Genomic DNA, 14,328 nt, shown 5'->3' on the forward strand with positions numbered 1-14,328 from the left:
TTTTTCCTCTCAGTGCTTGAGGGACCAGGAGTTCCTATGACAGAAGACATGCTGCTTATGACAAACACAATTTGCATGTGACATAGCTGAACTGTTCATGTTCATGAACTGGCGATTCTGCAGCAGCACATCAGCACACTGCTTACTTCACAGAAACAATCTCTGCTCTCCTGGGAACTTGCACACAACAATCCAAACACCATCAGACAACACAAAACAGAAAGTATCATCACATTCTTGCAGCAGCCAAGCAGGCACCACCAAGTTGCAACAGTTAAATATCTAGCATTAAAATTGTTCTTATAGTATTAAGGTTTCCTTCATAAATAAGTCATAACACAAAACAGGGCTGCTGAATTATCTCTAAATAACCACAAGCCTATATTCAGTGAACTCACAGTATGCTGACTACTCAGGTATCACACTTCCAAGGGATGCTGCTATAACAGCTTCCTCCAAACAAGGAGGAAACAAAAAGTAAAAGGGCAGCACAAAAACATAACCAGTACTTACAGGGGAGTAAGTTACCAAAAGTTTGTTTCATGTTACCACAGGTGCTGTTTTAGTTACAGGTTAATTTTAATGTACAAGATCCACCCAGAGGAAGGTCACAGCCCTCCCTGATGTGTCAGCAGCAGCTGACAGTCACTGCCTATTCTGGCAGCTTTTGTCAACCAGTCAGGATTCTCACATGGTAACAATAACACCAGGCTGACCTGAATAACCGTGAAATGAGATTGGAGAGCAAACTGATCACAAAATCCTATGGGAACAGGAGGAGGCACAGTATGTAAAGAAGTTTCTGCTGCTGACACAGTGCCTTTGCAGTGAATTCGTAACCTCCGTTTCTTTTGCTTCTTCATGCTGAATACCTTTTACCAGTGCACAATTCTAGCCATAAGCAGGAAAATGTTTCCTTTCCCAAAAAGCCTCCAGAGACAGATAAAGCTTCTAAGAAAAAGAGACACTTTTTGCCTGGGCCTGCAATGAAGGAGCAAGGACAAAGGCTTTAAACCAAAGTGGGTAGGTTTAGACTGGACATAAGGAAGAAATTTTTTTTTTATGATGAGGCTGGCAACACACTGGAACAGGCTGTCCAGACCACGAGCACTCTTCAAGGTCAAGCTGGACAGAGCTTTGAGCAGCCCCACAGCAGCTTTCCAGTACCTGAAGAGCGCCTACAAGAAAGATGGAGAGGGACTTTTTACAAGGGCTCATAGCTGTAACTCTGAGGTGCAATCCTCCCTGTAGAAGTCAAGGGAAAGCATAAAAGATGTAATGGACAGGACACTGGCATCTTCTTCCAAGTGGGAGCTCACAATGGTAAAGGTTTCCAGGTTCACTGATTCACCTCAATTCAGTATGGCTAGGAGGAACAAGGGCATTTGTTTTTCAAGAACATGCAGTGTTTACATGACCATGTACTTTGCCAGTCCATTTATTTAATGATTATTCCCCTTTTGAAACTTAAAAGCAAAATAAAACCCCTTGCCTTTGCTTAGGCAAGGAGAAACTGAATAGAACAATGAACTATAGGGACTATAAATCCAACTGCAAGCTGGTAGATCACAAGGCACAAGTTTTTAGAATGAGGTCCTAAAAGATCTTGAAACTTACTCAATCTTTCCAGAAATATAATCTTGCATGGGAAGAATACTGATAAGAGACCAGTCCAAAACAGAACAGTTTCTGATGTGGGCCTGTGGCAGATCTGCCATCTCTTAAGAGTCAACTCACTAAACAGGCCCACACTGCTTTGTGTGAACACAAGCATCACAGTCTGATTGTTCAAGTAATAACGAGTCCTTGAGGCTGAAAAAAGTGCCCACCAAAGTGATTCAGCAGGCAAAACATGAGCAGTCACCAGATGTCACCACATCTCAAGAGACTCGTAGGGAAGCAGCAGGCCAAGTGACAAAACCAGAAGAGAATGTTTCTATCATACATCCGCAGCTTCAGGTCCAGAGTAAGGCCAAAGAAAGCAACTCAATCACCAAGACAACTTAAAGTGTGCACATTTAGGAGCTGAAGGACCTGGACTGGACATCTAAGGCAGTGCCTTCCAACCTTTCCATCTCAACCACGTGGCTGCTGCTCTAACTTCTTTCTCACTTCCCAACTCAAGCCCTGGATCCTTGAGACTCTTAACAGCCTCACAAGAACACCATCTCTGGAAGTGATCACCAGTCTCACTTCCCAGGACTTCCTTCCACAGGTCTTGTGCAACCCAGGTTCACTCACAAGTTTTAGGCTGGGTGGAACTGAAACTCTTTGTCATCGCACTCTTACACACACACAACTTTGGTGCCAGATGTTGTAGCATCTTCTAAATTTTTTCTCTCATATTAAAACTTCCTCATTTTTTTCAGAGACTTGGATTCCAGCATTTACATTTCAAGCTGTCACTAGCATGACCCTGGTTCTACCTTACATACAAAGCAGAATAAAGCATTTGCTTTATAGGCAAAGCATGCTCTGCTTTTTTTCATGGCCTCCCTATTTTTCTGCCCCTTCTGCAGGAAACAGCAGTCAGTGCTATGCACATCCAGAACTTGCTCATAACACAAAATGCCAAAAAAATGTTAAATGTTTGGCTCAACAGGATACCATAATGTCTACAAGTTCTAGTCATGTTCCACGACCCTCACGCAGTAGGCACATATAAACAAAAAGTAAATACTTTCTGTCCAAAAAGTGGTGGTATGATGCTACCTCTAGTAGATTACCTCTAGTGACACCTTTTCAGATACTAAGGCCACTCTGCAGTCTCCTCAAAAAGAGATACCTGGAAGCCAGGCCACAAAACACACCAACAGTTTTTGTTACACTGCAGGCTTGACAGCTTTGAAATCTTCCCTTTGAACAGAACAGAAGAAATAAATAATGAGTGCAAGGGATAAAAGAAAAAAAAAACAGAGTGAGAGGAAAAGAAACAAAGAGTCGTCTCAGCCCATCTACCCCACTGCAAAAAAACAAGAATAAAATTTGCCCTGTGTTGGAAACTCCCACAAGGCACCTTGATTTCAAGCAGCTGAACACATATACAGGTAGCTATGACTCTGAGAGTAACACACAACTGTTTCTAAAAGACTAGAGCAGAACAGGAGACTGTCATCCATTATATATTAGAATATAACACAGCATCTCTCATTGACCAGTGGTACAGGGCAAGCTGGTATGCTGGGAGCTGCTCTGTCTTCACAGTAGATGATTCCATTGCAGAGAACATTTCCAGCACACCTCTAAACCAGTTCACCCAGTGTTTAGAAGGCTGGGATTAATTAGGGCATAACAAAAGAGAGTAAGGTTTAAAACAAGAGAGGAAGCGAAAAATAGGAACAGAAATATGGTAGTAGGGTAGAAACCTCCAGATACACAAACTCCATTAGGTACAAAAAAAGAAGGCGCTTAAAAACAGAGGAAGAACAATCAGTTACCTTTCAAAAGGGGCTGGAAAGTTGGAATTTCCTGCAGTTTTATGACATCTGGATCATTGCTGACATTCCGTGAGGATTGTGTTCCTGGGGCTACGACCACAATGTCGTCCATTTTTGCTCGTTGTTTGGCTGGCAACGGAGATGCTGGATATGGGAGGGAGACGGAACAATCAACTTTAAAAGCAGATTCCACCAGAATTCAACCCTACGCGAATATTGCTCTATTTAACATTGCACAAGTATGCTTTTTATAGCGCATTGCCGAGATCCCTGAAGTGCTCTAAGCTCCTTTCCCTCTCCCCGCCGGGGAAGAGCCGACTCCGGAACAGCCGCACCACTGCGGCCCGCTGGCCCCTGCTCCCCCATACCCGCGCCGCGTCCAGGGCGCTCACGCCCGGCCCTGCCGCCCCGGCCCGGGCGGTGCCCCCGCGCCGTCACAGGAAGGGCCGGGCCGGGCCGCGCCGCCGCTGCCTCCCGGAGAACAGCCCTTCCCTTCTCCACAGCCGCCGTCCCTCATAGGAAACGGCCCTGCCCCTCTCCACAGCCGCCGCACCGGCACAGCCCCGCGCCCTGGCTCCCTGCCAGGCACCGACCTGCGGCGCCGGGCTCGCCCGGGCGGCTCTCGGCCTCGGCGCTCTGCTCCGCGCCCATGGCGGCGCCTCCGTCCCCCGCCCGCCGCGGCGCGGGGCCACCGCCGCCCACGGGGTTCCGGCGGCGCCGGGTCACGGCGGCTCCACCCGGCGGGCGGGGCCCCCTCGGGCCGGGGCCGCTCGCTCTGCCCCGCCGGAGCCGCGCTGATCCGTGTGGCCGGGGAAGGTGCTGCTCCGCCGCTGCTCGGCCCCAGTGAGGCCAGTGTCTGTAGGGCTGTGTCCCCTCCTGTGCTCCTCGGTGTCACCGGACAAGTGATTTCTTTAAAAAGGAGCCTGTGACCAAATATCCTCAGTTGGAAGGGACCTACAAGGATCGAGTCCAGCCCCTGGCCCTGCACAGACACCCCTCAATCCCACCCTGTGCATCCCTGAGAGCATTGTCCAGACTCTCCTGGAGCTCTGGAGCCTTGGGGCCGTGACCATTCCCTGGGGAGCCTGGTCAGTGCCCTACACCCTCTGGGGGAAGACCCTTTCCCTGATACCCAGCCTAAACCTCCCCTGACACAGCTCCAGCCGCTCCCTCGGGCCTGTCCCTGGGCACAGAGGGCAGAGCTCAGGGCCTGCCCCTCCTCTTCCCCTCAGTGACTGCCATGTCTCCCCTCAGTCTCCTCCGGCTGAACACACCAAGTGTCCTCAGCTGCTCCTCACACGGCTTCCCCTCAAGGCCCTTCACCATCCCTGTGCCCTCCTTTGGACACTCTCTGGTAGTTTAATGTCTCTGTTATTGTGGCACCCAAGACTCCACACAATATTCCAGGTGAGGCTGCCCCAGCGCAGAGCAAAGCAGGGCAATCCCCTCCCTGGCTGGGCCGGGGGTGCTCCGTAATTTGTGCTGAAATCAGCTCCAAGTGGGACAAGGTAATTCTGGTAGGGAGATCTCCAACCACTGATCCACAGGCCACCGAGAAACGCCTTGACCCAAAAGAAGAGACAAACTGAACATGTGGACTAATTAACATTAAATGCGAGCAAATCATTAACCAATAGAAGATAGAATACTAACTAATAAGAGAACTACATAACTGGTAACCAATGATCATTAATTCCTTTGTTCATCGAAATGTATAGATAGTCAAAAGTTTTGATAACTGATTAACGTGTTTGGTGAGGCAATACCCGTGTGCCTCAGTGCTGAATTTAGTACTGTCAGTTTTCTAACCTTACAGATTGGGTAAGAGAGCTCGTTTCCCAGTTTTTGGTGAGGAGAGGGTCTAGTAGACGCCACAAGGATAATGTGGGTCTGGAGCACCTCTCTTATAAGAAGGTGTGCCATGGGAGCAGTAGGAACGTCAGATAAGCTCTGCCCCAGCTCAGATTTTGGCAACAGTTTAAATGTAAGGTAAGGACTCACACTGTCCTGCAAGTTCTAGTGGTGGCAGATCAGGTCTGTTTATAAAAATGAATTATTTATTAAACAGACAAGTGATAGACAAAAGATCTTAATCAGAATTATTTACTACACAGTACAAAACTAAAAACATCTAGGAGTAGATTACAGCATAACATAAAACAGTGCACAATATCAAGATACCTTTATTAAAGGTAGCACAAGAAATAGTATTAGGAGTCAAATGTAACTTCCCACTGAAAGGTCAATAACATTCACAGGTTCCTTCATTTAGCCTCCAGGAAAGTAACAGCAAGGCAGTCCCTGCTCAGGGGAGAAACTCCACACATTCCCAGGGAAATGTGTAGAAAATTTCTGCTTTGTGGAAGTTTGGCTTTTATAGTTGTCAAGTGAGGTGTCTGTCAGTCAGAAATACAGCTTATCTTTCCAGATCTCACCTTTCAGTGAGATGTTTATTGGCTGCTGGGAGGTGCCAGATCCATGTTAACCCCATGGCCCCAAAATGATCCATTACAAGACAGCTTGTCCTGTTTGAGTTGTCTGACCAGTTAACAAATAACAAATAAGCTCTTGTGAGGAGTGAGATGCCCTGCTACGAAGCAACTGTGGGGACTGGGACTGTTTAGGCTGGAGAAGAGACAACCGAGAGAGGATCTCTTTAATACAGATAAATATCTTAAAGGCAGTGCCAAGAGGAAGAACCAGACTCTTTTCAGTGGTGCCCAGTGACAGGACAAGGAGCAATGGCCATAAACAAAAAAACGAGAAGTTTTATTTCAACATGAAGAAGAAATTCTTCCCATTGAGAATGGCAGAGCACTGGAAGAGCTGCCCTGGGAGGTTGTGGAGTCTTCCCCTCTGGAGAAATTCCAAACCCACCTGGAATGTGGGTTGCTATGCCACTTGCTCAGGGTGACCCTGCCTTGGCAGAGGAGCAGGACTAGATGATCTCCAACACTAGGTCCCTTCCAACGCTAACAATTCTATGATTCTGTGATTTTTTTTAATTAAAGGTATTAATTATTCTGTGCCAAGGCAAACCTGGCAAATCCCAAAGTGCTGGGCACAGAGCAGAGTAGTATGGGCAACACTCATCACCAGCAGCCCTTATATACACATGTGCCAGGAGTGAAGGAAAAGCAGCCCAGATCAAAAGTCCACAGGCAGCTCACACTTAAGAAAACAAGATTAAAAAAACTCAAAACCCCACAAGTGTAAATGAGAAGGAAACATACTTTGAGATTTCAAACTCTTTTCATATTTGACAGTCAAATCAGCAAAGACATCATGCAGTTGTCTATGACAGAAGAATTGTTATAAATAAGAACAGCACTGGTCTGTGCTGGTTTCTGAACAAGCCTGTTCTCATGCACAAAGCCCAACATCATCCAAAGCTCTGTGCCAAACTTGGCACCGTTTTTCTTGGCTGCTTTTGCTAATCGCCACCTAGATTTAATCTCACACAAGAATGTTGCTCATATCTCATGAGGACTGCACCTCAGCACTGTTACCGAGATCCAGGCTATGGGAAGGCAATCTCAATCCAACAGAACCTGCTGCTAGCTGTAGGCTGTATGCTGCACTATGTTCTTTTGTAACATATTAGGAATAAGTTACAATAGAGGTTCATCTTATCTGTACCTGAGCATTTCACTATGTAGGGCACTGGCTCCAAGGCAGAGAGCTGCTCTACAGAAAACACCTTTAGTGACCTAGCACCATGTCCAAGAGCTAATGCTGTCCCACCATTCTCCCTCTCTCAGGCTCTCTTTCTTCCCATTGCAGTGTCAAGGGAACATAGCATTTGCTGGGCAAGGCTGGCTCTCTCCTAGCCCAGTGGATGTGCTTTCTGGGTAGCTTTTGATGGACCTTGGCCTCCCTGCACCTCAGCAGCCTGACCAGTTTGCTTCTGGTCTCCCATGGGAGACGGAGTGCCTGCCCTACCAGGAAGAGGCAGGAAAAGCAGAAATTTGCCATGGTGGCTGGAGTGGGGCAGTTGTGTTATCTGCAGTATGTCTTCTGCCCTGCTTATATTACAGATCACATCAGCCCTTCCCATTTTCCCATGGCCATCTGTGCCTGTCTGACCACAGCAGTCTCTGTGCATATTCTCACATTCCCCATCCCAACAGTTCAGGTGAAAAACCAATTTCCTCAGCCTCCAGTTCGGACCACCTCAGCCAGACCTTTAACCTTATTTTTCAGCTTCTTTCTGCTTGGCTTCTTCCACCACCTCTATGCAAGCAAAGGCAGGTGGCAGCTGCAACTTTATCTAATACATAGCAGGGGTAATATCTGTGCTTGCTTTTAGTATTCATTCCCCTTGTTCATTCACTGTGTGATGCAGTTAGTAGGCAACACCCTAATGTTCACATTCTCTTAGGACTTTTTCTTTTAACAGTCAAAATAATGTCATCAGTTTACCAGAAGAGAGAAGCTGGTCTAGAAAGGAACATTTCCTCAAACAAGTGCAGGTGAAAATTTTAGAAGAAACCATTCCACCAAGACTGCGAGAATCACAAACAAACATTATTAATTGCCCCAAGATGGCCTTGTGATCCAAAATGAGATGGTGGGCTCAGTATCTTACAACACTCATATCCAAATAAAAGCCAACACCCAGCAGCATTGACAAAGGGGATTGACTGGGCATGAAGAACAAGACAGCTGCCCATGCCTTGGCATCTAACCATTACAATATATAAACTAACCTACCCTTTGGGATCTTTTCAGGTAATGCACATCTCTAAAAAGAAAACAGATTTTATTTACAGGGAACTAAATAAAAGGTCTCTTTCCTGAAAAAGAAGGAATCTGTCTTTTATTCTATTCCTTTGGTCTACTTTTAGTCCTAAACACTACCCCAAAACAGTAAGAAAACAAAAAGAGGAAATGAAAAATTTCCAAGCAAAAACATTACTTAAACAAGCAATTGCACTGAGAAGCTGAGGGAAGAATGGCCAAGACACCAATCGGGGTCCCAGTAGACAGGCTTTTCTGTACAGCTCCCATTCCACAAACATCTTGTGCTTGGCTGTGATTTGAACAGGATTACTCAGGTAACAGGGAGTCTTACACACACACGGACATATGTAATTGTCTGTTTAGTCTAGGACATGCATATTGATTGCTTTCATTACAGCTTCCGAAAGCAGATCTCGGATGGAGGAAAAGTCTGACTGTGGGTGAAACCGTATCAGCCTGACCACCAAGAGATTATTCACTAGGTGTTTTTGCCTTTGTGTCTGATGCTCAAGAAGAGCCCTTGGGGCCGGCGAGAGGCTGGAGGAGCGGGAATACCCTCGCAGCTCCACTGGGCAGGCAGGAGGAGGACGGGAGGAAGGCAGGAGAAGGGCAGGCGGGAGGAAGAGGGCAGGAAGGGGCAAGCAAGGGAGAAGGAGGGCAGGCAGGAGAAAAGGCAGGAAGGGGACAGGAGAACGGCGGGCAGTGAGAAGGAAGGAAGAGAAGAGGAGGGCAGGCAGGAGGAGGACAGGTAGGTAGGTAAGCAGGAAGCCCAGGAGGAAGAGGAGGGCAGGCAGGCAGGAGGAAGGCAGCAGGCGTCCCGCGCCCGCCTCCCACGGCCCCTCCTCCCGGACGTGCCGGGACAGTCGCGGTTTCCCCGAGCCGCGGTCCGGATCCCGGCCAGGCTCCGCCGCTGCCTTCCGGACCCCGCGCTGCGGGCGGGGGTAGCCCGAAGGTGCCCCAGGAACGCGTGCCCGTCCCGGGAGCAGCGGAGAGCCCTCGGCGCGGCTCCCCTCGCTGCCGCTGGCCGCGGATCCCGCCCGTGCCGGAGGAGCCCCGCGGGGACCGGTCCGGGTCACCATGTCCCTCGGGGGCGGCCGCTGGCCGGTTTGCCTGCTGGTGATCACCTGCCTGATGGCCGGGCCGGCGCTGAGCCAGGAGTGTTCCGCGGAGAAGATGGAGAATTCCATCATCGATATAGACTTGTCCTTGCCCCGCGGCGTCCGGGGCGCGGAGCCGCTGCGCGTCCTCAGCGCGGGTGCGTGTGTCCGCGCCTGCTGCTCGGGGCACCGGCTCGCAGGTAACCTCGGCCTCCTTCTCTGCCACTGCCTGGGACAATAATTCCGGAGTCTGGGCTCGCGGGGTGGTCAGCTGCTAGTGTTCTCCCTGTTCAGCATGGAATTTACCCTCGCGTTCAGGCTGCGCTTGGTTCCAGCTTTCGGCTGTTACCTTCTTTTGCCAGTAGATGTTAGATCTTAATGCAAGACCCCGTAGTGTTCAGGAAAATAGTTGCATCACAGAAACAGAACCCCGAAGGGGCACAAGCTGTATTTACTAGATGCACTAAAAGCAGCTGACATTTTGTGCTGTATTTAATTTTAGCCAAGAATTAGAATGCTCACCCTCCTCCGAGGCAGCTGATTTGAATCAAGTTCTTGGAGCAGTAGGAGGTAGAGGTAGAATTGACAGTGGTGAAGGTGACCCCCCGAAGCAGCAACTAGCCAAGCGATTCCTGGGATGTAATAAGGAAAAATGTCTAAATAATTTTCTTCCCCATGAGTATATCGAGGAGCTTTTCAGATTTATCAGCATTTGTAAGTGAGAAATTGTTGTATAAAGTGGTGTCAGTGCAGTATGGGCGAGGGGATGGAATGAGAGATTAGACTCATAATTTCCCCAACTTTATTTGTACAGGAAAAGGAAGGTGTGACCTTTCATATTTTGGCCCTGGGCCATTCTTCTGCAGTCCTTGATTGTTTTTCCTGTAGGAATGTTATATGTTAGTAGTTTTCCTCTTACTCACATGAGCAAAAGTTAACGAACTAGATCTCATTACCATACTGCTGTAAAAGTTCTTATTGCTGAAACAGGTATTTACTTTGTTTTGCAGGAGACAAGAAGTGTAATTTGATTATTTTTTATGCTGCAAGAACAAGTACACATCCAAACTGCTACTTGTTTTACTGTCCAAGCACTGAGGCTTGTCCAATGAAACCTGCACCAGGACTTGTGAGCTACAAGATAACTACAGGTAAATAATAGTGAGGGCCATTAGCCCCCACAGCAGATGATTTTTGCGCCTGTGAACTGTCAGTAGTGACCAGGAACTGCTTTTAGTAAAGTGCTCTAAGCCAAGCATTATGATTTGAAAATACTGCTGTTTTTTGTTGGGGAGGATGGCTGGGCAGGTGTGTGGTGAGCTCCTTTGTGGGCCCAGCTTCCTGCTTGGAATAATGTCCCAACCCTTATAGTATTCCTTCACATTAGATTCAGAAATCCTCCTAATTTGTCCTTGCTTAAGACAAAAAGAAGCTGCTTCCATCTAGATATAGTGAAGGAGGAAATTTTCCTGTTCATAATGCTGAAAAGTATCAGGAAAACCAATGGAAATACCATGCCCTTGTAGCCAGCTGTTTATTTAAAGGACTCATGCTACACTGATGAATAATTTGCAATAATAATAAATAATCATTATTTTGTGCTTTCAGTTAGGGAATCTGAAGTGCAGAAGCAGACCTAAACTCAGAGTTTTATGGCATGTGGGCTGCACACTCAGGAATTTCTTGCTCTCTGGCCTATGCTGTGGTATTTTTAACACCGGCCTACTTGTTGATTGACATTGACTTGCACCAAACCTGTCTGAACAGCTCAGATAACAAACTGATAATTAGACTGTCCTGCAAGGTGGTTTCCGTATGGCTGCTTGGGAGACCAAACTTTGGCCGAAAATGAGAACTTTTCCAAGAGACACTTGTATGATATGTAAAAAGATTACTCATGTAATATTACCAAGTATTTTTGTGCAAGCACAATCACACAGGAATCACGCAAAAGCAATGTGCAACAAGTGAACTGCATTTCTGTAAAATTATTACTATAGTTACACTTTGCTGCAGCTCCTTCTCCCCTAGAAGAACATTGGGATTTCAAATAAAGAACCAAGAAATGCAGTCATGCTTGTGCTTTTGTTCGGCATGTAGTGCAATGCTGAGTGAACAACTTGATTGCATTTAACACTTCTTTTTCATTTTGGAGACTTGATCTTCTGTGAACATTTAACTGTGGAAAGATTATGCCAGCTTGTTTAATGTTCCTGAGAAGTTTTCAAAAGTAGCATTTGAGCAGTGTCGATAGCAACAAATGTTTCAAAATTTGTTCTTTCATATGAGAATCTGTGTGTGGTTACAAGAAAACCAAGCTAAAAGAAGGAAAGATACTTGTTTAATTATTTTTTTCAGTTCCAGTGCAGTTAACAAACATTTTTGTTTCAATATTAAAAAGAGATGAGTGAGAGTCAGAACGACTTGAGAGCATGTTCCCTTTTAAATGTTCTGTGCTAAATGGTTATCATGAATATATTATATATATTTCTATATTTTTATAAATATAAAATTATATATTAATATGAATTGACAAGAGCTCATGCTCAGCCAAATACTTTCCATAATACCTGTAAATCAAGTAAATACTGTAGAAGAAATTCTGTAAAATCAGGTAGCTTTTAGGATTATCATTTGTATGGTATTTCTGCATAGAACACTGTTATGTGTTAGGCCGTTATGTGACAGCTTTTATGACATAGAATTTAAATGTTACTGTGCATATTTTAAAGAAAGGAAATTTCACTAGTCATTATCTATTAGAGCCCCCTCACATAAATGTTTCTAAGAAATAAAAATAGAGTATGCCTACATTAGTCAAAAATAGATTTAATAATTAAATGTCAATATTTCTTTTTCCAGACATCCATGGCTCAGAGGATGAATCCACGAAAACTCAGAACTTTTCTTCAAATGAGTATTTTTTGCCTTCAGATGCTGGAACCTTTATTTCCCCTAGTCAGAATATCCATCAGAATCACAATGCCAATGTGCAGCAATCTGTCTTTCATCAGGCAACTGAACTCCTGGACCACATAGGCAAGCATTTGGACAACATGGAACTTCATCCAGTTTTTCCTGAATCTCAAAGAGCAAAACAGTCTGAGAGCTTAGACCCCATCTCAAGGCAGAAAGTAATTACTCTGCCACCAAACATGCCTTCTGCTTCATTCCCCACCACTGTTCAGACAGGGGCTTCTGAAACCAGCAGTGCTTCTCTTACTCCTCTGCTGACAAGCACTGCCCAGCTGGAGCCTCCTACAACCCCTCTGCATGCTGGTGCTGCTAAACCAAACACAACCCAGCCCACAACAGCTGCCTCTCCACCTGCTGCAGCCACTGCAGCTAAACCTGGTGTCCCTGCCACCAGCATCACTGTTAGTCCTGTTCTTCTTTCCAAGCCCACAAATTCTGCTTCTACTTCTACAACCAAGCAGGTGACTGCAAATCCCAGATCTTCTACCACCTCATCAGGGTTAAGGACTCCAGCCATGGCTTCTGAGCCAACAGTTGTCTTTTCCAGTGATACCAGCCATGTGACCCCCCTCTCTTTTCCAGGTTTCATTCTGTCCAGTGATTCCCCTGCATCCTCCCAAAATGACCTTCAGGGTTATGACCCATCTGACTCAGAAAGCTTCCTGTCAGAAGGTGTTCTGAGAGGGAAAACTGTCTTTCAGCTTGGGGAAAAAACCAGCCTTGTAGCTGCTTTGTTTTTTGGGGTGATATTCTTGCTGCTAGTTATTGTGCTGACAGTGAAGAAAATACATGAATCTCTTCAGAAGAGGCATTACACCAGGCTGGATTACTTGATCAATGGAATGTATGCTGATGTCTGACTGGGAGAGGGAATAAAATTTTGAGGAGCATCTCTCACTTTTGAGAGGAGAACTCTGAAATGGAACAGTAGATACTGAAATCTCAGAAGAGAATGGATTCCCTTTTTTGGGCTTTAATGAGAAAGCAGGAGACAGGAGATGGGTTTGGTGGTGAGAAGGAATGCTCTGTCTGTGTTGAACTATAATGTCTGTCCTTTTGATTTATTACTAAATCCTGAGAGTAAACATTCAAATCCAAGTTAAGCTAAGAAGGTCTTATATTTAAGGAGAAAAAGCATTTCATGAGCTTAATCTGTACTGTGACAAGATTAGTGAAATTGAAGTACACCTAATAAATTCAGTACCTGTTCAGCACATGGGTGTTTTCAGTGCTATTTGCACCAAATGCCAGTGTTACACCATTGCCTGGCAATCCTATTTACCCTTGTTGTAGCTTTAAAGGAATACTTAGTAACAGAGCTTTGCATCCAAATGGTTTTAGGTACAAACAGGAAAAAAATGTATTACATATGGCATAATCTAATTTTCCTTATCTAAGTATAATGGTTATATACATATCTTTAAAGTTCTTCTTCTGCATATGTCACAGGTATCCTTAAAACTACATCCTGCAAACATGAGTAGTGCTCTCAAAGCACACTCTCTTCACTTCTAGTGTCCCCTTTGTGTGACTGATAATATGCATAGCTGTATAGTAATAATTGTCTTGATATTCAAGTTTTTTTCCAACCTAAACAACTCTATAATTTTATGTTTTCCTGACTCTTCAACAGGGAGAGTAAGTGGGAGCATCTACTGCCACACAACTTCCAGTTCACGTTATATAAATTTCCCTTTGTGTACAGTCAGTCTAAACCTGGTTTTAGAATGAAAGGCTAGATTTCAAAGTGTTCTTGTCAGGTGGCATAATCAACAACAAACGTCACAGCAGAGAAGGAAGGGTGCCTCATGAATGCAAGGAAACAATTCTATTACAAAATGTGAAATTTGACTCACATCCAAGAGATTCTTAGATCTGTCAAGCTTAGTGTGGTGGGAAGCAGGTGTGATCCAAAAAATGGCCTCAAGGCAAGTTTTCTGAAAGCTCTAAATAACTAAATGCAGAAAATTCTCTGAAAATTCCATTATTCAGAGATCAAAGAGAAGTCAGTGCTCCTTGTGTCAAGAACTTGAATTCTTAGTATATGGAGGCTGCAAATTGCTTTGTATATATAA

At 45.5% G+C, this 14,328-nt stretch overlaps 2 protein-coding genes across 2 annotated transcripts in view; one reads left to right on the forward strand and one right to left on the reverse strand.

The window, feature by feature from the left end:
* BORCS5 (BLOC-1 related complex subunit 5) overlaps positions 1 to 4,151 on the reverse strand; it is a 59,699-nt gene extending 55,548 nt beyond the window's left edge. The window contains exons 1-2 of the mRNA XM_066319432.1: positions 4,031 to 4,151; positions 3,438 to 3,581 (exon numbers count right to left, since the gene is read on the reverse strand). Coding sequence (XP_066175529.1) covers positions 3,438 to 3,581; positions 4,031 to 4,088 — 202 coding nt within the window. The 5' untranslated portion in view covers positions 4,089 to 4,151. The remainder of the gene's footprint in view (positions 1 to 3,437; positions 3,582 to 4,030) is intronic.
* Positions 4,152 to 9,248: 5,097 nt separating this feature from the next.
* MANSC1 (MANSC domain containing 1) lies at positions 9,249 to 14,100 on the forward strand. The gene is made up of 3 exons (XM_066319433.1): positions 9,249 to 9,477; positions 10,288 to 10,428; positions 12,140 to 14,100. The coding sequence occupies exons 1-3, from the start codon at positions 9,258 to 9,260 to the stop codon at positions 13,111 to 13,113; spliced, it is 1,335 nt and encodes a 444-aa protein (XP_066175530.1). The 5' UTR covers positions 9,249 to 9,257; the 3' UTR covers positions 13,114 to 14,100.
* The last annotated feature ends 228 nt before the right edge of the window (positions 14,101 to 14,328 follow it).

This window comes from Sylvia atricapilla, chromosome 5, assembly GCF_009819655.1.
Source record: "Sylvia atricapilla isolate bSylAtr1 chromosome 5, bSylAtr1.pri, whole genome shotgun sequence".
Lineage (NCBI taxonomy): Eukaryota > Metazoa > Chordata > Aves > Passeriformes > Sylviidae > Sylvia > Sylvia atricapilla.

Bases quoted from the DNA above. Each gene is read 5' to 3' on its own strand.
- MANSC1 (XM_066319433.1), top strand. From the start codon at position 9,258: ATGTCCCTCGGGGGCGGCCGCTGGCCGGTTTGCCTGCTGGTGATCACC. The intron at 9,478-10,287 runs GTAACCTCGGCC...TTTGTTTTGCAG, and splicing joins CTCGGGGCACCGGCTCGCAG to GAGACAAGAAGTGTAATTTG. The intron at 10,429-12,139 runs GTAAATAATAGT...TTCTTTTTCCAG, and splicing joins GAGCTACAAGATAACTACAG to ACATCCATGGCTCAGAGGAT.